Raw genomic sequence first — 23,543 nt, forward strand, 5'->3', positions numbered from 1 at the left:
CAATAGAATTACATCGGTTAAACATCAAGGCCCTCTTAGATTATACTAGGGAAAAGCTGGATTCTTGGAGGGGTTTACCACTGTCTTTATTGGGCCGGGTTCACTTGATACAGATGGTGATTTTCCCACGTTGGCTATACGCCTTACAAACATTGCCCATACGTCTAACGAAGACAGATTTGAAATATATAAATCGTTTATGCAGCCAGTTTTGCTGGGCTGGTAAGAAAGCAAAGTTGCAGCAGGGCTTGCTGGTGGGGGGCTGGAAGCAGGGGGGTATAGGATTCCCAGACCTGTTCTTATATAACCAAGCCTGCCTATTACGACACGTGAGAGACTGGCTTTACTCAACACATTATCACACGCCTACATCGCTTGAACAGGCTTGCTTAGCACCACATGACATGATTGCACTATTCCACCTACCCCGTAATAAAATACCCCCACATCTCAGGAAAAGCATATTGCTCCACCCCCTCCGCCTGGCATGGCAGTGGTGGGTTGGACAATTAGGGGGACATCCGAATATTTCAGATCAAATTCCGATTGTGGGAAATGCAGCATTTGAAGCAGGAATAGGCAACCCGATATTTGTGGGCTGGGGGCAGCGAGGCATTAAGAACCTGGAGCATCTGCTACAGGAGAAGGGGGATTTATTACCATTTGCTGTCTTAAAAGAGAAGATAGGGTCTGATTGGGGGAATCATTTTGCTTACCTACAAATTCAGCACTATATGCAGACAATGCCTCAGGATGCTTTGAGAGGTCGCTTAGGAGACAAGATGCAGGAGTTCTTTATGGACCTGGCGTCGGAAAGACATGCAATATCTGATCTATATGGGGCCCTGGCCCGTAAGAGGCTGGTACAACAATATGAGAAAATTAAAGTTAAATGGGAACAGGACCTTGGGACTTCACTGGCGTCCTGGGATGTAGCGGCCTCACTGAATGGGATTAGACAGCTAGTCACGGACGAAAGATTGAGAGAATGTGGGTACAGAGTCATACTAAGGGGATACATGACCAAAGCACAGCTGGCCCATATGCAGAGGTCGGAGAGCGCTAACTGTTCTAAATGTGCTGGGGGACCATGCCCTTTGGCAATGCCGTTTTACCATGCCCTTTGGCAATGTCCTAAGGTGCGGACATTTTGGCAACGTGTTCGTGGATTTTTGATACAACTAGGTGTTAAAGTCCAGGGTACTGAGAGGCAATTTTTGCTAGATCAGCCCAGGGCTTTTGCCCCCACTAATGCGCCGGCGACTCTTCTATGTAGGAAACTGAGTTTGGTGGCTCGCAAATGTATTATGCAGTACTGGACTTCTCCGGAGGCACCCGCCTACTGGCACTGGAGAAACCAGGTCCACCTCCTGGCCTCGTGGGAAGCCCGAGAGTCCAAAACATCAGTTAAACGTAGAAGGCAGTTCCTTCAGATTTGGTCTCCTTATTTACAATTGCTGAGCCCACGTGGGAGAAGTCTGCTCGTTAACTCCAGCTAACAACTACAGGGTCTGTTAGAGTCTACTGCGGTTACTCCCGTCTCAGTCGTGCCTACCTAGGAATGGGTGGAGAGGGTGGGGGGTGGAAGGGGGGAGGGAGGGGGGGATTTGGGGTATATTAAGTTCAAAGTTTGTAACCCATGGAGTGCAGAACCACGGTGTAAGCTGGGTGATAGATAATGTTCCTACTGCTCTGAGAAAGCGCTGTAAACTTGATCTGCTCTAAATCTCTGCATTATAGCCCGGTGCGCTATAGCTGCTAACAGGCACCTAATTCTGTATGACAGTTCTTCTTAAGAATCGCATCCAGCTATTACACCAGTCGCTTGAGCGTAGCAGTAGAGATTAGCAGCATGGAGTGCTCATATAGTGGGCTTGTATAGAAGGCGGGGATATAGGTACGGGGCTATCAGAGACAAGGCCCTTTGCCCTTGCACTGTATTGTTTTGATTTGCATTGAAGAGTTTGCTGCAGATTCTTTATGTATTGCAAAATGTTCACTTCTATGTTCACTTTGTAAAATTAATAAACAGATTTAAATATAAAAAAATTGCTACAGTTTCTGGTCTGTCAGCCTCTACTGCCACCTTGACTTCAGAGATAATCTCCGCTGTCCACTCCAAGCTCACGGAGTGACTGAGTTGGGTCCAAGGCCACCGCCATCTTGGTCTCAGAAGGTCGACCCAGTATTCACTCTTAGTTGCGTTTTCACAGCCATGTCCACCAAAACTACTGGAGCAAGTGCCAAAAGGTAAACAGACTGTCCCACAATCAAGTATGGTCTACAGATACTAAGCGTATAAGCAGTCAAAGAAGAGGGGTAGAGGATCAGTGCTTAACAGCATTCTCCCAGACTCATGGTTTCACCAGAAGTGCTTACACTTACTTTTAAAGCACATAGGATTGGACTACCAGACTATGTACTTTTACCATTCCATATTCCCCTATATAACTGCTCCGCTTTATAAACTATCACTGTCGTCGTCTTCCAAACCCAAAACAAGCTCAGTTAGAATCAACCCACCATCATGCCTTTTATTTCCGGGCACCTTTTCACTTGAATTCTCTCCCTCTTTTTATATGTTCAGAAGTCTTTCAACAGTTTCAAGAAAGCCTTAACCTGGCTATTTGAGCAGGCATTTAATTTAATGGATTAAAGGGGGTTGAGAGTTTACTGTACTATCTCCATGGTTTGTTCCTGTTCCCTTGTTTAATCTAACTTCTCCCCTTCTTGACTATCCCCCTCCTTCCCTTAGTCTCCCCTTTTGTATTTGTCTATTGTCTACCAGTGAGCTTATTTACTGATGAATGCTGTACTCTGTCCTACCTACACATTATAGTTCCTTTCAACTTTTCTTTTTTGTTTCTGTGTTAGATTTTAAACTGCCCAGTTCTGCAAGTTAGCTTGGGTGGTATACTAAGTTTTAATAAACTAAAGGGCAAGGAAGGATTTTTTGTTGTGGTCATCGATTCTGAGAGACTCGATGCCATGCATTGGATAGAGGCTAAGAACTGTTGACATTGATCCCTCTCGAGGCGCAGCGTTTATGCACTGAGGCATCGAAGACACTGATGTTCTCAAAGTGCTTCTGATAGGAGGCCCACGCACTCTCCTGGAAGCCAAATGGGGTGTTACAGCTCTGTCGAGCCAAGACCAGGTCACCGATACTGCCCTACTGACTTGAAAGGATGTGACCAATCTGGATGAGTCCCATCCTTCATCGATGGCAGCCTTGAGAAGTACTCAAGGCCATGATCCAGAAATGGGTGGAGTACCTATTTGCTCAGCAAGAGGTCGTGGCATTGAGAGCATTGATGCTGCCTCCCCAGGAGCTCCAGCTTATTCTGGAGGCCTGTGCACTTTGACCCCGAGGCCTCAAAGGATTCGGAGCTAGTGTGCACTGAATCTGTGAGGGGGAGAGCAGTCTTAGGAATTGGGGATCCCTGGATCTTCAACACCCTTGCCCCAGGCCTGACCAAGGTGTCAGTTCGAGGCAGGCAGAGACTCGGACATCTCCGGGGAGTAATTCTGAGTCTGGTTGTGACTGCTCTTGAATGTCTAAGGTGCCAGAGGTCCTCTTGGAGAAAGGATCCGTTGGTCTCGCTGTCACTCATACCCTCCACAGAAAAGGAGTTACCTAAGATGCTCTCCTCTTTAGACTTTGTGTGGGAGATGGGTAAGTTCATTCTATATGATTTAGAGACTGAGGATGAGCTCAGGGCCGAGATTAGGCATCTTAGTTGGATAATCCCCCAAAGGGGACTGTTATGCCTGTGCACAGAATCCTTAAACTTGTGGAGATGAAGATGTGGGAGACCACCCTCTCTGTACAGCAAGTAAATAAGGTTGACTGTATACAGAGTCCAGAAGGCTTTGAGATTCCATGGTGGTCAAATCGTTCACAAAAGAGCCAAGAGCTCGAGTACTCACTTCTTGGTGCTCCCATGAAGGAAAGCTGACTTTGGAACCTCTTTGGGAAGATTCTTTCAGAATGCTATGCTAGCTTCACTTAGCTTCTTACTAGTTCTTAATGAGTATATGCATGTGGAACATTATGCACATTGTGGTGGGGTTTATAGAAGCTTTCCCTCGGGGAGGAGGCTGATGAACTGTCAGCTTGTAGCCAGAGTGCTGAAAGTACATGGTCCAAATAGCCTATGATGCTTTTGCTATGGCATCCAGAGCTTCCACCATGGGTATTGAGTTTTGCAGACTCACCTGGTTTCATGGCTCAGGAGAAGCTGACAGATGTTCCATTCAGGGGGGGGCAACCTTTTTGGTGAAAAGGCAGAAGAGGTAGCAGACCTCAAACACTGTGAAACCATAGTCGTTATCACAACCCACTCCTAACACAGCCTCCACATCCAGTATTTTAGTGGAGGAACAACCAAGGACCACATGTTCTGTGTAAATTTCCTTCCCCTCTTGACTTCCCTTGCTCCCATCCACAGCAGCAGAGGGTCCAAAAGACCTAGCCGGCTCCTCAACGCAAGGGGTGAGCTTTTCTTTGGCTCAGGAGATCATAGCTTCAAGTCCCACACGATTCAATGGACACCTAACTTCCCAATGAACTCAAGCCACAGGGAGCCTTCAGGATGTAATCACTGTCACAACTTCTCTGACGGAACCTCTGTCTTGTCCAAATTGCTGTGAATTAGCCAAAGACTACCACTCCAAATTCCTCAGCCCCAAAAGACACTACAAACCTTCAAACCTCTCATGAGGTGGCTCATGTAAGTAAGATCCACACTCAAGGTCAGTGGTCTGTTCAGAGATGAAACATCAAATCAATCCTCCTAGAGCTAAGAGCTATCTAGAACGCTGTAAAGGCTTTTAGAGGTCTGCTGTCAAACCAAATTTTTTTAATCCAAACAGTTAGATTGCAATGTACTGTCAACAAGCAGGGAGACACAAGGCCTGTGTTGAGAAGCAGTCAGGGATGTGGAGATTGGCCATCTCCACTGGATGATGCTCAGAGCCACTTACCTGGCAGGAAAAAACTGGCAGACAGATCATGCAAGTACGAGTGGTATCTAAACATGGGTGTTGCATGGAAGTCCTTTCAAGAGTGAGGCATTTGATAGACCTTTTTGCCACACATATCAACAAAATCTCTTCGTTGTGCTCCAGACTAGGATTACATGGCAGACTACATAGTAGGGGTGACGTGATACAGACGTTCAAATATTTAAAAGATATTAATCTGCAAATGAACCTTTTCCGGAGACGGGAAGGCAATAGAACTAGAGGACATGAATTGAGGTTGAAGGGGGGCAGACTCAGGACTAATGTCAGGAACTATTTTTTCACAGAGAGGGTGGTGGATACATGGGATGCACTCCCGCGAGGTGGTGGAGATGAAAACGGTAATGGAATTCAAACATGGTGGGATAACACAAAGGAATCCTGTTTAGAAGGAATGGTTCCATGGAATCTTAGCAGAGATTGGATGGCGACACCGGTAATAGGAAACGGGAGCTGGGCAGACTTCTACGGTCTACGTCCGATCATGACTAAATAGATAGGGATGGGCTGGAGTGTAAATTTTAAGGGGGCTTCGACGGTACTTCAGAACTTAGTACAAGAACAGTACTGGCAGACTTCTACGGGTCTGTGCCCTGAAAAGGGCAAGGACAAATCAAACTGGGGTATATATTAAAGGGAGTATACCATGTAAAGTGAGTTTATCTTGTTGGGCAGACTGGATGGACAGTACAGGTCTTTATCTGCTGTCATTTACTATGTTATTAGCATCAGATGCTTTTCTCCTGCACTAGGGAAAGGGCCTTCTGTATGCATATTCCTCCACCACCTCACATAGCTAAAACTCTCCTGAAACTCAAGCGGGATCAGGGAGCCATGATTCTCATTGCACCATACTGGCCAGAAACCATTTTGATGTAGGAGCTAATGTAGGCAGGAGCAAGTAGGAATCACTCCTGCCCCCACTAGCCACCAAGAACACATTAGGCCCAGGAGGGGGGTTCTTTTTGTTTGAGGTGATGGGAGGGAGTAAGTACTGATCAGGGTCTGGGATGGGGCTAGTGTTGGTTTCGGCCAAAACCGAAAATTCTAGTTTTGGCCAGGCTCCATTTCAGGGCATGGAAGTGGATTTACTAATACCAGTTGCTGTAGCTAGTACTATGCATGAATTAAGCATCATTTGGAAAGGAAAATTAATGTGGGTTGGGTGGTTGGTTGACCCTGGAGTTTCTTCCTTCTCTGTGCTTTCAAACTAGGATTGACTGGGATCTGGTACTCAGAAAAATCCAGTGTTAGTTGCAATGGGGGGTTATATTTATCCCCTCCTGGTCACATAGTCTGGTCACTGCAGTGGCAGACCTTGGCCAGAAGCCTTTCACATAGGCTCTCTGTGTCCTAGAGTCAATCAGGTGTTGCTTTTGCATATTTGTCTCATCCCCAGCCACCCCCGTCTTCTGGCTGTGAGTTTGTCAACATAGTATCCCAGCCTCGACAGGCTGAGGAAACAGAAGAGACAAGCCCTGAGCTGGGGAATGACTATAGATCTCTGGTAGTGCTCAGCCCTTCTGTTAAGCTGCAAGCCCTGATTGTAATTTTTAATTAAATCATTTTATTAACTTAAACACATAATTTGTCAAAGCTTCATAGGAATGAAGGGACTTTTCAGTAAAGATTTGTATTACAGTTGGGAAGTGATCCACCCCTTCTTTTGTGTCTGTCAGATGCTGGCAGAAGAGAAGACTATCTCCTCTAAGTATGCAGAAGAACGAGACCGTGCAGAGGCAGAGGCGCGTGAGAAGGAGACCAAGACCCTGTCCTTGGCTCGAGCTCTTGAAGAAGCCATGGAGCAGAAAGCTGAGCTGGAGAGGCTGAACAAGCAGCTGCGCACTGAAATGGAGGATCTAGTGAGCTCCAAGGATGATGTCGGAAAAAGTGTAAGTATCTCTGTTTTAAACTGATTTGAAAATGCCATAAAATAACTGAGGCTATGTTAGTAAATTGCTAGTTTGACTGTTTTAATCATTTGAACAACCTTGGCATTTTTGTTTCTGTAGAAAACTTAAGAAGTAATCAAGCCCATTGAAAGCAATAGAGCAGAAACAAACTGTAATATAACAGACTGAAAGCAATGGTATAATATTTAAACAATATAGATAATAGGTAGTGGAAGCAATCAAGTTAAATGCAGACCTAGGTTGAACTTAACTATAAAAAGGGTAAAGTAGCACTTTGTTTACCTGAGGAAAAATACTTCTAGTGATCAACAGTCTAAATAGAATGATGTTCATTAGGGTTACATCCTGCTTTTAATTCAAAATTGAATCAATCTTCATAACAAGTGAAAATCTTGCTATGACTTCTTTAAAAGTCAGATTGGATAGAATTCTGCACTGGTTTACCTGTGTATAATATGTTTTTGTTAAATTGCTTACCAAGGCTCAAATCTAGTTACCAACCCTAAAGGTGGTGGTTTGCAAGTCTAGTTTTTCAGAATGTACTTAGTATAGTTAAGGTGTCTCTATTGGGAGGGGGGTGAATGATAGTATGCATGTAAGGTACACTATAAATCCTGCATATAAGAAATATATTTTTCTATGCCCAGCCTCAATAGTTTTATTCTTGTTCCAATGAAATCATTGCTGCTCTGCAGAGTTTTAATAAAACCGTCTTTTGTGCTCGTGAAGGAGTGGAGGCATAGTAGATAAAAGCCTGGACAAAATCTTGCTATTGAAGGTCACTTTGTTTAGTGTCTTTATTAAATATGGGCTCATTCAGCGAAAAAGTTGTAAGGAGTAGGGTAGTATTTTTCCTTGTTCTGTTGTCCCATGTTACTTATATCATTTACATCTAGCACTATGTGATTAAAACTGACTTGATAAATTGCAACTCATTTTTCAATTTTGCTAGAATCAATGCAGCTTCAACTTTAAATAGTAAATCCTTCTGGCCAAAATGCAGAAACTCTAGTTAGCTGGCCCTTCAAGATTTGGTTTGTTTAAACATGCTGTGGAAGCAACTTGACCATTGAATTTTTATTGCATAATCAGAGTCTCTTTTGCATAATGACAGGTTCATGAGCTGGAAAAATCCAAACGGACCCTTGAGCAACAAGTAGAGGAGATGAAGACTCAGCTGGAAGAGCTGGAAGATGAACTGCAGGCCACAGAAGATGCCAAGTTGCGACTGGAAGTGACCTTGCAGGCACTGAAAGCTCAATTTGAGCGGGACCTCCAAGGCCGAGATGAGATGAGTGAGGACAAGAAAAAGCAACTCATGAGACAGGTATGATAGCTTCTCTCAATATTCAGCCATTTGTCCAATTGCTGAAAATACTAGGCAACTCAGATACATTATCCATATAACTATCTCCAGCTACAGAAACAGAAGGAATAAACAGTTAAGAGCTGTATAGCAACTGAATAGTGTTACTCTATGGATAACGTTTGGCCTCATTCCAATTTGAACCACATGCCTTTAGCCATACAGAAAATTTGCCAAAGTGATAGGAGTTTTTAAAACTAAAGTACTTATGCAGTCTGCAACCACTGCTCTTCATAAGTATTTTTTTGTTCAGAAAAAGTATGCTTTTGTTCCTGATCATGCTCACTTGCTTGAACTACACTTGCTGTGAGAAAATAGCCAGATGAATTTTACTGAAATTTTAGAAGGTAGCATGTGTAGAGTATTGAGACCTCATCTGACAAATGACAAATTGGGGAGATTGCTGCTGGGGTACTGCTTTAGCGTGAAGCAAACTTTAGTCATCCCATAGCATTAAAGCCATGCTATTGGTGAGATGGGGTAGATGAAGATGTCTAAAGGGGGAATCAAACAGCAGGGACAGAGACTAGGAGGACCAGACAGGTAAGACTGTCAGTTGCTAGGATAACAGGTTAGAGGAGATGAAGGGCAAGTATAGAATGCAGAGATGGGAACCGGAACGAGGGATGGGCAGAGACAAATCTAAAGCAGCTGGTCACGTGAAGCAGTGAAAGTAGAATGAGACGGACAGAGGCAAGGGTAGTGAACTAAGTAATGGAAATAAGAGAACTGGTGTGACAGGGTGAGACCAATACAACATGAAAATACATGGAAACATATCCAGACTTCAGTACTGACCAGCTTTTGTACAAGAAGTTGAGTAGAAGCAGCCTAACTGAATTTGGTAGCTATAGGGGATTAATAGAAGGTACTTAATGGTTTTTTTTAATCAAAAATTTGAGAAAACTGTAGACTAAACACTGGCAGCTAGCGAAACAAATGGGAAGGTCATGTAATAAGTAAATTAGTGTAGAACAGATGTAAGGCAAGATAAGCACTCAATATGGACTTGATGGACTGCAAAAGAGACTGCCATGTTGTCACAGTGTAAAATGTCCACAAAACACACATATACATAGATGTAATCTCTGTAGTTGAATATGTCCTTTTGAGTATAGTGTGGTGTTCTCAGGATCTTTTGAATAAGCATGCCACCCAGTTGATTTTAATGACCACTCAGATAATTTAACAGAAAACTTTTTATTTTTGTTTGCATTTTGATATACCACCAATTATTTATAAGAAACACAATGTGCAGTACCCTCCCCACCCAGGTACTCCTTCATGCCTCCCGGCTGCCAAATATCTCTGGCACGGAAGACACTGGTTGTACACTTCTACCTGTTTATCTTCTCTAGCGTATCCATTCTTAATAGTACCATAAGCAGTATCTCAAAGGTGAATGCTTTTTGTAAAGCAAAAATATGTTAAAACTTAATTTTTCCTCATATATAGCACATTTAATGTGATATATTTTTTGAAGTTAAAATGATCAGAGTGAATATTAGAAGTATGAGCAGCATTAAGAAGAAACTGATAGCAGTCATTGGGTGCTGTGTAAGAATGGCAGTCCTTTTCAGCAGGTCTGTAATATACGTGGTATATAACCAAGGACGTTAATTGTACAGCGCTGCGTAACCCTAGTAGCGCTTTAGAAATGTTAAGTAGTAGTAGTAGTTCAGTAGTTTGTACATATTTGTAAAATTGAGCAATTGGTATATATAATGACAAAATATGCAGTTTTAAGAGTTTGTGGAGAGAATGCCTAGTTGTGGGAAAGCCAGCATAAGCAGAATGGTATTCCACACTAGGTAAAGAAGAGATTACATGGCCCGGTCATTTCTTTTTTTATTGCTCTTTTTAAGGTTGGATGCATACAGGATGAATTTATCAACAGTACTCTTGGATAGCTGACATAGTACATGTATAAGCTTTGGTGATTTGGTATCTTGTTTGTATGCTAGGTTAAAGATATGGAGGCAGAGCTAGAGGATGAGAGGAAGCAGCGCTCAATGGCTGTTGCTGCCAGAAAGAAATTGGAGATGGATTTGAAAGATCTGATGGGACAAATTGAATTGGCTAACAAGAACCGGGAGGAAGCCCTTAAGCAGTTACGCAAATTACAGGTATGTTACTCTGCTCAGTGTACACACAAATTCCACAGTTACCACAAAAGCTACCAAAAAGAAGAGAAAATAGCTAGCCACAATGTCCAGGAAGGCAAAAAGTTTTATTCTTTGAACAAGAATTGCTGACACACCAACCCAGCACGGTCTGTGTTTCGACAAACATAGTCTTCGTCCAGGGTTCTTGCAAGCCAGCAACATACAAATGGTCACACTCAAAATATCTGAAGAGAGAGAATGAAAAACTCACGGCGGCACAGTGCTCCGCGTTCTCATAGTCCTCAGCAGTAGCCCCAGACCCAGTGTCCTTTGGGCCTGCCAGCAGTAACAGAACTTGCAACCTGCTCCCCAGGCAAAAGCAGGGGCAAGCTTTTGACTGGCTCTAGGAGAGAATAGCCACCATATCCATTCGGACGACCTGCTGGTAGGAGGGAAGGTAAACATTTTTTCCAAGACAGATGACCCCTTGTAATCTCCAACCGGTGGCTTCTTCAGATAGTCTGAGGGGGATAGTCTCTCAATTGGCAATTAACACCTCTTTCCCTTCCCTCCCACATGGTCTGGCATATTTCCTTCCTGAGCCTGCCCTACGGCGTTGCAATCCTATGACTCTTGGTAGCGTCAGCAATCAAAGCAGCCATGCCTCCTACCAGTCTTGGAAGCTTTCCCTCTGCAGAGCCCTGCCAAAGCTTCCAGGGCTGGAAGGAGGTGAGGCTTCTTTGATCATTGACACTGCCAAAAGTCAGAGGATTGTAGCGCCAGGGGCAGGCAAAGGAAGGAAAAATGCCTGACCATGAGAGGAGGAAGGGAGAGAGAGATACCAGAGTGGGGGAGGGGGTGCTTACTGGCCAAGTATATAGACCCTAGCAATACTTAAGCCAGGAATGGGTGGGGGCCTGGGACCCCAAGGGCCCCATGTAGCTATGCTCCTGGTGTGGATATTGAAAGGGTGGTAGTGGATTCACTGAACCTGCCTATCAATGTGTCTCCAAGTCCTGCTGGTGTCAATGAGATTTCACTAGAAGGTCCTAGTAGTGGAAGCCTTTTTCTGTCTGGTGTGAGGGCAAGGCCCTGTTTTCCTGTGTTACACCAAAAAAAATGTTTTAATACCTTCTACACTTTAGTCTGATCTCAAGACTAGCTTTATTAGGGTTCATCTTAGCGCTGTTGGCATATAACACCAAATAGAACCTAAATTCATTTATTTATTTAAATTGCATTTGTATCCCACATTTTCCCACCTATTTGCGGGCTCAGTGTGGCTTACAATACAATCTGTGTTCAGCCTTTAGTTGTATGTTTTTAGGCAGAGCTTGTTTCTGTTGAAGCTTTCATCAGGCCACCTGTGGTGTTATGGAACCTCAGCATCATTTTAACCCAGCTGATGAAATCTCCTTTAGAGCAATGAGATACCTGCCACCAGAAGTACCTGACTTGGAAGGTCCTATTTTTAATGGTGGTCACTTCAGCCAACAGGCCCTAATAGCTGATATATGAAGCTTTTCAACAATATTTGTCCTGCATACCCATCCTAAGGTAGTCAGAATTCCGCCTTGGTGATTATCAGTATTTTTTCCAAGACCTCATACCCATAAAGATGAGTGCCCTGCACACTTGGGACTTCAAGAGAACTTTGACCTGCTATTTGGAGAGGAGAAAAGCCCATAGACTGTCCCCCCAGCATTTTGTTTCTTTTTACCCAAACAGGATGGGGACTACCATCAGCAAATACAATTTTTCTAATTGGCTAGCAGACTGCATTTCCTTCACTAATGTCCAGGCTAGGTTGTCTCTAGAGGGTCATGTTACAGTCATAATTTTAGAGATGTAGCTGAGTCGATTTCTCATTACTGTTTGGAACAGGACTCCTGACACAACAATTATTTTGACCAGACAGTCCTTCAGAATCTATTTGGTGTCTAGAATCTAACTCCACCCTCCTTGGCCATTTCAGCTCCAGACTGCTTTAAAAAAAGTTATTCATTTATATTATTTATAAGAATGTTATGATGGGCCATAGCCTGTTGTAAGGACCTATGTTATCCCCCCCCCCCCCCCCCCCTTTTTTTTTTTTTTTTTTTTGTTAAAGGCAGCTTGTAGCTAGGGAGTTCAGGTGTAAGGTTATATTATCCTGCTTGTCCTGAGAGAAAATGAAGTTACCTGTACCAAGTGTTCTATGTTAACAGCAGGATACATAACCTTGGAGTTGTATTCTACAAGCTATAAACTTAACTATCTAGGTGTTGCTTAACAGTGGGAAGACCCACATGCACAGTACAATACTCAAAAGTTTGTTGTAAATAAACTGGAGAGCATTCTCACATGGCTTTGGATATCGTCACCCGATGTAAGGCTGTGTATCATGCTGTCCTCAACAAAATACCTGCTGCAAATAACTTCACTTTCTCTACTGCAGCCTGCTTTTTAAATCCTTTTTGCCTGCCTTATTGCTTTGCATCTAACTGGCCAGTACTTTGCTCTTTCATGTTTTCTTCATTTCAGTTCTTTTCCCATGTTTTTGAAAGATGTTCTAGCTGCTAATTTCTTTTGACATAACTTTTTAACCATGTGGACTAGTTGGTCACTCACCTTTAATATGCGGGGAAACACATGGTTTGGGCTTCCAAGATGGCATTTTTAAGCAATGTCTATGCCTGATAACTCTTAATCTTTGTAGCTGCTCCTTTTAGTTTTTTTTTTTTTTCCTAATTTTCCTGATCTCCCTTTTGAAAACTAAATACTAGGAAATATACCATGATTAATGTTCCAGTTAAGCCAAATTTGATTTATGATCACTGTCATGAAATGCCTAGGTACCCAAGGTCACTTAGAGGGTCTATCCCCAGCACAGCTCTGGTCCGGCTGCCCTTGCCACGTGTGCTGTATACTAGCACCCTCATCTCATCGACTGGGTCCCTACCACCTCTGGATGAGTCTCCTGCTCTGAAATTATCCCCGGTGATTTCTAGGTTACTGGAGGCCACAATCCCAGTCGTTCCACAGTTTCCAGAAAGCACTCACAGACCCAACACACAAATCACCAGGATTCTTAGTCCAGACAAGCAGAGGCAATAAACTAAAAATGTTTATCATGAAAAAAAAATTAGAACAGTGAACAGAAAAGGTGCAGTCAGCAAACAGTAACAGATAACTGAAATATGAATCAATTTTAACATTAAACATTTGTATACTATCTAAATAGTACCTAGGAGATCAGGACATATAGCTGCTCACAAGTTATCAAATATAACTTTCACAGAACCTCAGCAAAGAGATCCATCTCTTTTTTTTTTTTTTTTTTTTTTTTTTCTCCCTGGCTATGACTGGAGCAAAAGTCAGTACATTCTAGATGAAATTGAGCTCCTGGGCCAATTAGAGCCCAGAACAACAAGTTTTAAAATAGCTGCAGATTACCTCTTATCTGTGTTAACTAAAGAAGGAACGTCGGTTCTCTTTAACAGCTTTAAACATAAACATGCACCAGCTGCTGGCCTAACTAGAGAAATACACTTCAAGAAATAATACAAGTTACAGGCTTAAAACCCACTGTTTTGTCACTAATCACTACTACCAAGTGGCCCCAGCACTGTCACCTCTTGGACCAAATCTTGTGTTCCACTAACAACTAGGTCTAAAATAGCTCCTCTTCTCAGTTCCTGAGCCAGCTATTGCATGAAGCAGTCATTGATTTCATGTTAGGTTTATTTTTAACAGCTTAGCAAAATACAACAGACAGAGTTTATTTCTAAAACAAAAATGTGTAAAATGTTCCTCCTGAAATAAGTAGGATTATTAATGTTTTCATGTTAAGTATCAGAACCATATCTCAGTGGGGATTGTAGGTCCCGTAACAATGCCAGTAAGATTTTCTCATGTCCTATAAAAAGGAAGTGTATTTTACTGTCTTGCAAAAATGTTACCAGTTGGTACTGTGTTTTCCCTAAAATGTCCTTGTAGTGGTAGGCTAAATTGCTGATCCATCCATTCTTCCGCAGGCTCAGATGAAAGATTATCAGCGAGAGCTGGATGATACCCGTGCCTCCCGAGAGGATATCTTGGCTCAAGCCAAAGAGAATGAGAAGAAACTGAAAAGCATGGAAGCTGAGATGATCCATATGCAGGAGGTAACGTGTCCAGACAGGTCATGTACCATAAGCAGTACCTTATACAAATCGGTACAATATTTTACCAACATGAATAAAATGTTTTCTGCATTTTGTAAAAGTTGTCTGAGAAATTATGACAGCAGTTACCTAGTGGTTCTCAAGCTGATCCAGGAATACTCCTTAGCCAATCTGATTTTCAGCACATCAGTGAATGAGAGATTTGCATTCAGCGGAGGGTAGTGCATACAAATCCATCACATTGTTATCCCAAGTCATACTGGCTAGCGGAGTACTGGAACAGTTTGAGAATCTGTAACTTAGATTATTAGTTCTTTGCAAATTCAAAATTTCCTATCATCAGAATGTGAATTTTCTCCCCCAGGAACTTGCTGCAGCAGAGCGTGCCAAACGCCAGGCCCAGCAGGAGAGAGACGAACTGGCTGATGAGATAGCTAATAGCAGTGGCAAAGGGTAGGTGTCTTGATAACACTATAGATGTCAAATAAGGACCAAATGGCCCACCGAGTATACCTAAAGTTTTTTTTGTTTAACTGGTTTTGATCAATAGATTTGTATTCTCTAGCTTTATTCTGAAAAAAAAAAAAACAGGTATTTAAGCAGACGTCCACAAGCAACAATATTGCTAAGTGGACTATAGAGAGAGAGAGAGAGAAATAAGGCTACTACACATTTATGTAATGCAGAGCAGGGTTTAAAGGACTAATGGTGAGAGGCACCTCATAATACCAAATTTCTAAATTGAGGAAGTGATGTCACACGCCAAAATGGATATGTGAGCCAAGAGCTCTGTCCAGCCAGCCTACAAAATCAGCCCTTCTCAAATTGAAGAGTTAGGGTGCAAAAGCAGATATGAGCTAGAGGTGAGAGTAGGTGGAGAATAAAGTGGAGGGCTTGGAAAATAGGCTGTCAAAATAACCTGTGAATGAAGAGGGGGGACCCCTGGCATACACAATGTAGGGAGGTGGCTGAAAAAATCAGCAAAGCTATTTGCAGCATGGGGAAACACCTCCAACTAGACACTGAAGTGAAGCTAGATCAAGCTCACCAAGCTCTGCAAAAACTGAGCACATATACCATGAGAGATAGTTGTCTGTGTGTGTGACTGTACAATTAAGGCAATAACAGTATCACAGATGTGGATGAAGAGCATGTTTGGCTGGAGGAGCCATCAAGTAGCCATCTACATGGACCTTGCCTTCAGTGCAGGAGAGAATTTAGAGAACATTTTGTTATGTGTTCCCTCTGAGGACTGAGTTGATGTGAGCAGAAATTTTCCATTATATTACCTTGTGAGCGCTTAGATACATACACAGACATGCACACATACCTAAACACTGCAGGGAAGTTGGAAAGAATTCCATGAGCCATACTCTGCATGCTTTCCCTACTTGTTTCAACTGTAGTTTATAGCTCTTCTGCATTTTACTTGGATACTAGATGTTTATCACAGCATAAAAGGGACACTGGTCCCTTGTATGAGCACCATTCTTAAAAATAAAAAGGGGGGGGGGCAGTAGGGGCACTTTTGAACACAGCAGGGAAGACCCCTTGTTGCCTCCCCTAGTACCTCCGTTACTGATGGTATTATACACACTGTATACACTCCAGAGAATTATGTTCCAAAAAAATCAAAATAATTCACGGCAAAATACAACATATTGAGTAGAATAGTAGTGTTGAAAACAAACCACCAGATCAGTATAATATCCAGACGCCAACTCCTGGCCTATATTGCGCAGTCCCCTCCGGCATTGTGCTTCCCCCTACAAACTTGGTACACTATGCGACAGAAGTTCTTCCCCAGGAGATTATATTTTCGGCAGATGACAGTAAGAACCGCACCAGGTTTCCCTCTGGGGATGGAGGATAATGTATACAGAATATGGGAAAGGAAGGGCCTTAGCTCTCTGGGTCAAATCTGGGAAGAGGGGATGATGGTGTCGTTTGCTGACCTTCAGGAGGAGTTTGGCTTCCCACCACATCACCTGTTTCATTATAATCGGATACCAGATTATATTTACCGACGAGCCAAGGAGGAGTTGACTCTAGAGGACACAGCTTTGGAGGGTGCTATAAGGGATGTGTGTCTCGCATATATGCTGCTCTGATGTCATACCATACACCTATATTGCGCTACATTCAGCACTGGGAGAGAGACCTGAAGACTAGCTATGAGCTCAAGCGATGGGAGAGGGCTATGGGTTATATGTTAAAGGTCTCTGTCTCCAGCTCCCTGATTGAAAGCAGTTATAAAGTGCTATATCGTTGATATTACACACCCAACAGGTTAGCAAAAATGTATGGTCAGGGGACTGGTCAGTGTTGGAGGGGGTGTGCAGAGATGGATGATATGTTTCATATATGGTGGACATGTCCCAAGATACAGGTTTATTGGTCAGAATTACTAGATATACTAACTCAAATCACGGGAGTGCGTTATCACACTAAAGCGGAGACTTGCCTTTTGCACTTTCGTCCTGTTGGAATCCAGCTGACAGTGCACCACCTGGCTTCGGTGTGGCTAGTGGCAGAGAAAATCATGTTGGCATCAGCTTGGAGGAGCCCCCTTCCGCCACCAGTGATAAAGGTCACTTATAAAATGGACTATTTATATCAAATGTCAAAAATGACTGCTATCCGAGCCGGACACATTACACAATTCTATAAACAATGGGACAAATATGTCACATGGAGATCCCAAGTTGGAATTGAACTAGACACTCCCATGCTGATAGTTCCACCGCTGTGACTGAAATACTTATGGACCCATGACCGATGGTCATCAGTTGGATTACAAGAACTGCTAACGGGGAGGGGGGGGATGGAATTCTTGAGGTCATTTGTTGATATTTAGTTGTTGCCTTAATTGTATGCTGTGTGATGATTATTTGAATTTAAAGCTTCAGTACAAATAATTGGGGGAAAAAATATTTCCATGTAACTTCCTTGAGTGTCCCCTAGTCTTTGTACTTTTTGGAACGAGTAAAAAATCGATCTATTTGTTCTATACCACTCAGGATTTTGTAGACCTCGATCATATCTCCCCTCATCCGTCTCTTTTCCAAGCTGAAGAGCCTTAACCTCTTTAGCCTTTCCTCATATGAGAGGAGTTCATCCCCTTTATCAGAGGGAGGACCAGTGGTATGTAGAATGAGATCCTGTGATGGTTGTCTTTTGTTATGCTGCTGCTTTAGGAAAGCAAAGGTGTAGCCTCTTACCAAAAGGTGCACAGATTAAAGGGAACAGTGTTCATTACTGGTGGATATTCCCTTTTTGGCTTCTCCTTCATGATCAATGGTGTCACCCAGCAGTCTAGCATACTAGTGGAGGTAGTGAGGGAAATGGCAGGAGGGTGGCCTAGAGAATGAATGGGCCACCCTAGCTGGGTCGGAAAACAAGCAGGTGTACGCAGCTGGTAGAAAGTAACCAAAGGTGGAAAGAAGCCAGAGGAGGTTGGGCAAGAAAGATGAGGCAACACAAGTAGATGGCAGAGGGCCAAACACAGCCAGAAGCAAAAACTGTTGTATTCAGCATTAATAAAGAGGTCCAACCAAAGTGAACTTAAAGCTGTGAGGTATAAGTCTTAAGAAGAGACAGGACAGAGTTGGACTTACGCAGAAGGGATGTTTGTGGGTGTTGAAGAGTGGGTTTTAAATGCAGAATTTGATGGAAAATTGTTTTTAAACTTGAGGAAAGGTAGACTTAAAGCTCCTGAGGTTACCTATTTAATTCAGAATTACTCTGCTCTCTTAGCTAAGGAGTTAAGTAATAGTTTTTCTTAGCCTATAAATACTGTTACAGTTCCATAGGCTCTCATTTAAGAGGTGCTATTTTACAGCTAGTATTTTATCAGTATAAAGCTCAGCTAATAGGCATAGGAAGCCTCAGTTTAGACTTTAATTCCCACCCACCCCTGGCCTAATCTGATTTATAGTTCCAGAACCTATTAGGAGACTACAAATTTAATTAGGGCATCTCTCAGCCAGTAATTAGTTCTTAGAAATAGTGTACTTAGATCCATAGAGGGGAACCTATTAATATCATTGCAATAATAGGAGTCGTGTGTCACCATGCAACGGGGTAGCATCTGAAAATCTGAGCTCTGCTCGACCACCCTAAAAAATCAGTAGTTGCTCGGAGGAATTTACCTGTTTTTCTTGTGCTGCAGAATTTGTTTGGGGTCTAGAATCCAACTCCACCCTCCTAGGCCCATTTTATTCTGTTTCAGGCTGCACTCTCACTCAGTTTATATATAGTTTCTGGTTAATCTGAGTTGTCGTCGCTGTTGTGAGGCTTAGTTGACAAATGTTTGTTTTCAGTGAGCCTGGATGCTAGGGATATCCCACTTGTGAGAATTATGGCCTGCTTGTCCTCGGAGAAAGCAAAGATACTTACCTGCAGCAGGTATTCTCTGAGGACAGCAAGCCTTATATTCTCACAAACCCTCCCACCTCACCTTTGAATTGTCTCCTTTTTCTTTTTATGCTGTATTATTTAACTGCGGTAACTGTACTCTCACAGCGGGTGGGAAGGCACTCTCACATGCGCCTGGATTGTCTCGCCCGCCACAAAGCTCTTGTAAACCTTGTCATAAGCACTGGATCGGACAACGCAGAACCGCGTTACCCACTTGTGAGAATATGTAAGGTCTGCTGTCCTCAGAATACCTGCTATAGGTAAGTATCTTCGCTTTATGTTCAGTGTCCGGAAGGTGGTGGTAAGTTTGCAATTCCTTATGTATCATTTCCAGTTTACTGCCCACCGAATCTGATTTGTCCACTATACGCTGTAATTTTTGATCCATCAAACTTTCCAGCAATGTACGGAACTCGGCTGCTATTTCGTCAGCCCAGGCCAACCCGACTGTGTGGGCCCGCCGATTCCTTCTTTGCCATACATAGTAACATAGTAGATGACGGCAGAAAAAGACTTGCACGGTCCATCCAGTCTGCCCAACAAGACAAACTCATATGTGCTACTTTTTGTGTATATCTTACCTTGATGTGTAACTGTCATTTTCAGGGCACAGACCGTATCCCCACCTCCCACCACCAGCTCTGGCACAGACCGTATAAGTCTGGCCAGCACTATCCCCGCCTCCCAACCACCAGCCCCGCCACCCAATCTCGGCTAAGCTCCTGAGGATCCATTTCTTCTGAACAGGATTCCTTTATGTTTATCCCACGCATGTTTGAATTCCGTTACAGTTTTCCTCTCCACCATCTTGCTGTCCCCATCAAGGCCTCGGTCTCTGTCCTTCCTCGAGATTTTTGAAGTCATAACAGCTTTAAATACCCAAAAGGATATTGCTGGTATCTTCAAAGTTTCCACTTAAAAACAGGTGTGAGATTTGAAGCAGTAAATCGTCTCGGGGGGAAAGATTTGGCCAAAAGGGCTCAGGAGCTCACCTCACCAACACTTGCTTCTTTAGCTTGGCATCATGTACTCCCTCTTCCTGGAGCTTGTAAAATTTTATGTAGTCTATTACATGCATAACTAAATTGCTATTTAAACCGTTATAGTAGAACATAAAAATATTTTTCAGGTGCAAGGTGGTCTTCTGAACACATTTATGCTGTTCATATTCCCTTAAGTTTTACATGTCTTTTGCTTATCCTTACCATTTATTACATTTAATATGTATTTAATTTAAACTGTTTACAGTGAATTTAATTCATTCTCTTCTACCACAGAGCCTTGGCCTTGGAAGAAAAGCGCAGGCTTGAAGCTAGAATAGCACAGCTGGAAGAAGAGTTGGAGGAGGAGCAGGGCAATACAGAGATGGTGAATGACAGATTCAGAAAAGCTACTTTACAGGCAAGTCTCTCGTTTTGTCTTGAGTAGTTACTGTCGGTCAGGAAAAAACTGACTTCACCAACAGAGACCAGGACACTATTCTCCAAATATTTCTTGGTTGGTAATTCATTGGCCTTACTTTCTAGAGCTGCATTTCATTTAAAATTTTAATTGTATTTAATCATGCAGTTAAAGATAAAGATTTTTTTTTCTGGAGCTCCTTGTGACTATGGGCGAGTCACTAGGAGCTTTGGGTGAGGGGGATCATACCTTTAATCAAAATGCAGCCCTAAAAAAAAAAATTAAAGAATTAAAAGTAATGAAAAGATAAGAAATGCAAAGTACAAATTGAAAAATTTACATAGTAAAGAATCTGAGTGTATGCAGAAAAGCTATAAACAGCCTTATTGCTTTCACAGCCTACTTCAGAAAAGCAAACCTATTTTCAACCATTTTAATGCCAGTGTATAAGAATAAAGTACTGAGTATTATAACCATTCAAATAAAATACAACATTGGAAATTATATTACACTAGTAAAAAAAGGCCCGTTTCTGACACAAATGAAACGGGTGCTAGCAAAGTTTTCCTTGGAGTGTGTATGTGAGAGTGACTGTGTGAAAGTCAGAGTGAAAGTGTGTGTGTGTGAGAGAGAGAGTGAGTCTGGGTGTGAGTGTGTGTGAGAATGAGAGTGTGTGTGCAAGTGTGTATGTGAGAGACAGTGTGAGAGAGAGTGTGTGTGTGCGAGAGAGAGTGTGTGTGTGACACATTCTCTGTGAGAGTGAGTGTATGAGACCAAGCGAGTGTGTGAGTGACTGTGTGGCACATAGAGAGTGAATGTGATACAGTGTGAGACAGAGTGTGTGAGAGTCAGAAAGACATTGTATATGAGAGAGAGAGTGTGAGCCCTGCCCTCCAAATCCATGCCCATCTGTCCCCTGCCCCCTCCATTCATCCTTTTCCAGCAATTCCCCTCTCTCCCTGAGCCCTGCCCACCCAATCCATGCCCATCCATGCTCCTCTGTCACCTGCCCCCTCCATTCATCCCTATCCAGCAATTCCCCTCTCTCCCTGAGCCCTGCCCTGCAATTCATATCCATCCATGCCCATCTGTCCCCTCCATTCATCCCTATCCAGCAATTCCCCTCTCTCCCTGAGCCCTGCCCTCCCAATCCATGCCCATCCATGCTCCTCTGTCCCCTGCCCCCTCCATTCATCCCTTTCCAGCAATTTCTCCTCTCTCCCTGAGCCCTGCCCTCCCAATCCATGCCCATCCATGCTCCTCTGTCCCCTGCCTCCTCCATTCATCCCTTTCCAGCAATTTCCCTCTCTCCCTTCCATGACCCCCCTCGCATCCATGCTCCTCTCCCTCCCGCTCCCATTGTTCAACTTTACTGCCCACCCTCTTCTCTTCCCCCGAACATCCCTCTTTTTTTTTTTTCTTTTTAAATTTACCTCCGTGGCGGTTGCGGAAGCGCAGCGTCAGGGAAGGAGGCGGCGCTCCCGACGTCTAGCCTTTCCTTCGCTGTGTTCCGCCTTCTTCTGACGTCATCCTTGACGTCAGAAGAAGGCGGAACACAGCGAAGGGAAGGCTAGAGACGTCGGGAGCACCGCCTCCTTCCCTGACGCTGCGCTTCCGCAACCGCCACCACGGAGGTAAATCTAGTATAATAAAACGCACCGTGCGTGGGTGCGATCCGTTTGGTTTTTTTTCCGCCCTCGACGTCATGACGTTTGACGCGAGGGCGGGGCAGAGACAGCTGGCTGGCTTCACACCATGAATCCACGAACCCTACAGGGAGTGTTTGAGTGACTTCAGAACGTTGTCTTCAGAACGTTCACGGTACGTTTTATTATATTAGATGCTCTTGGCTTAATACAGAGGACTGGACGCCCGACATGTACCATGTTTCACTAAGTAGCTGCCTCAGGGTTCAGTCCTTAAGACAAAAATCAAAAAATATCAGAATCTGTAAAGTTAATCAGCTGTGAAATGTACAAACATACCAGTGTGAGCCTAACATCAAACATTCTTCCACATATATTACTCATAAAATGCTCAAACAGGAACCAGTTTTAATGTGCAAGAAGTAATAGTTAGTTTCAACATAACGATGCCCAGTCCAGTTCGGTAGGTTCAGTCCACCAGGGGCCACAGTATACAAGGTGAATGTTTACTGTTGTTCCTTGTAATTGAGCAATTCCAATGCATTGCCACCCTCCCTCCCCAATTCAGTTTTAACAATGACACACCATTAAATGTCAGTCCATTGATTATCCACCCAGTGTTGTACTAGGGGAACTGTCACATCTAAATTCAGAGTGAGTGATTTATGCTCATTCAGTCTTTCACAGCTCTTGTTGATCTGCTGATGTACACTAAATCAGACAGCATATCATATCTATCACATTAGGGCTGTCACACGTGGTATAAGATCTCTGAGAAATCATCAAATCAGTACCCGGAGCTCCTCAAGTTGTGCCTTCCACAGTGAGCGTGCCCCTTTGGCAGTTGTTAAACTTAGTGGCCACATACAGTAAATATTCCCTAATGGTCTTACCCCTCTTGTGTGCAATTATCGGTCTCTCATGGTCCGATGTATGGCCATTGGTTCGCACCAAGGACACAAAAAAATCAACTGTTCACATTCCACTCAAGAAATGCTGGCACCTCTCCAACGAATTTTGGCTAATTGCACTTGACTGCATTCCCCAATATTACATGCTTTCAAACAGCCCTCCCCCAAACCACAGTGGCCCATATCAGCTCCAAGCAAAGGCAGCCTCTGTTGCAAACCGTCTGCCTCAGTCTTGGACGTCTGCAAGGCCACCACATGGGTTACAGTATATACTTTCACCAAGCATTACTGCCTTGACTCAGCTTCAGTTCAAGATGCAACTTTAGGGCAAGCCACCTCTACAACCTCTTTGCCTAAGAAACATTCATTAAATTTTACGTTCCCTCCGCCCATCTTCAAATATTGGGCCACCCAAGACTAGGATAGCTCATATAATCATACCAGGGTGGCCCTCAGCTTGAAACCCCATGCACAAGCTCAGAAGTCTGATACTTAATCTGAGCTAGAGGAGTGATCTGGCTGAAGGCTCATCAGTGACATCACCTAGAGTGTGACTGCATTTTCCTGCCACTTATGGAGAACCCCTGTTTCAGGTAAGCAACTTTGCTTTCT

At 43.4% G+C, this 23,543-nt stretch overlaps 1 protein-coding gene across 1 annotated transcript in view; it reads left to right on the top strand.

Annotated features, from left to right (window-relative positions):
- Nucleotides 1–23,543, top strand: part of MYH9 (myosin heavy chain 9) — a 390,958-nt gene that overhangs the window by 330,452 nt on the left and 36,963 nt on the right. Inside the window, 6 exon segments of the mRNA XM_030206870.1 lie at nt 6,705–6,917; nt 8,053–8,265; nt 10,269–10,430; nt 14,426–14,554; nt 14,919–15,007; nt 20,251–20,374. Of these exon segments, the coding sequence (XP_030062730.1) occupies nt 6,705–6,917; nt 8,053–8,265; nt 10,269–10,430; nt 14,426–14,554; nt 14,919–15,007; nt 20,251–20,374 (930 nt within the window).

Source organism: Microcaecilia unicolor, chromosome 1, assembly GCF_901765095.1.
Source record: "Microcaecilia unicolor chromosome 1, aMicUni1.1, whole genome shotgun sequence".
In the NCBI taxonomy this organism is placed as follows: Eukaryota; Metazoa; Chordata; class Amphibia; order Gymnophiona; family Siphonopidae; genus Microcaecilia; species Microcaecilia unicolor.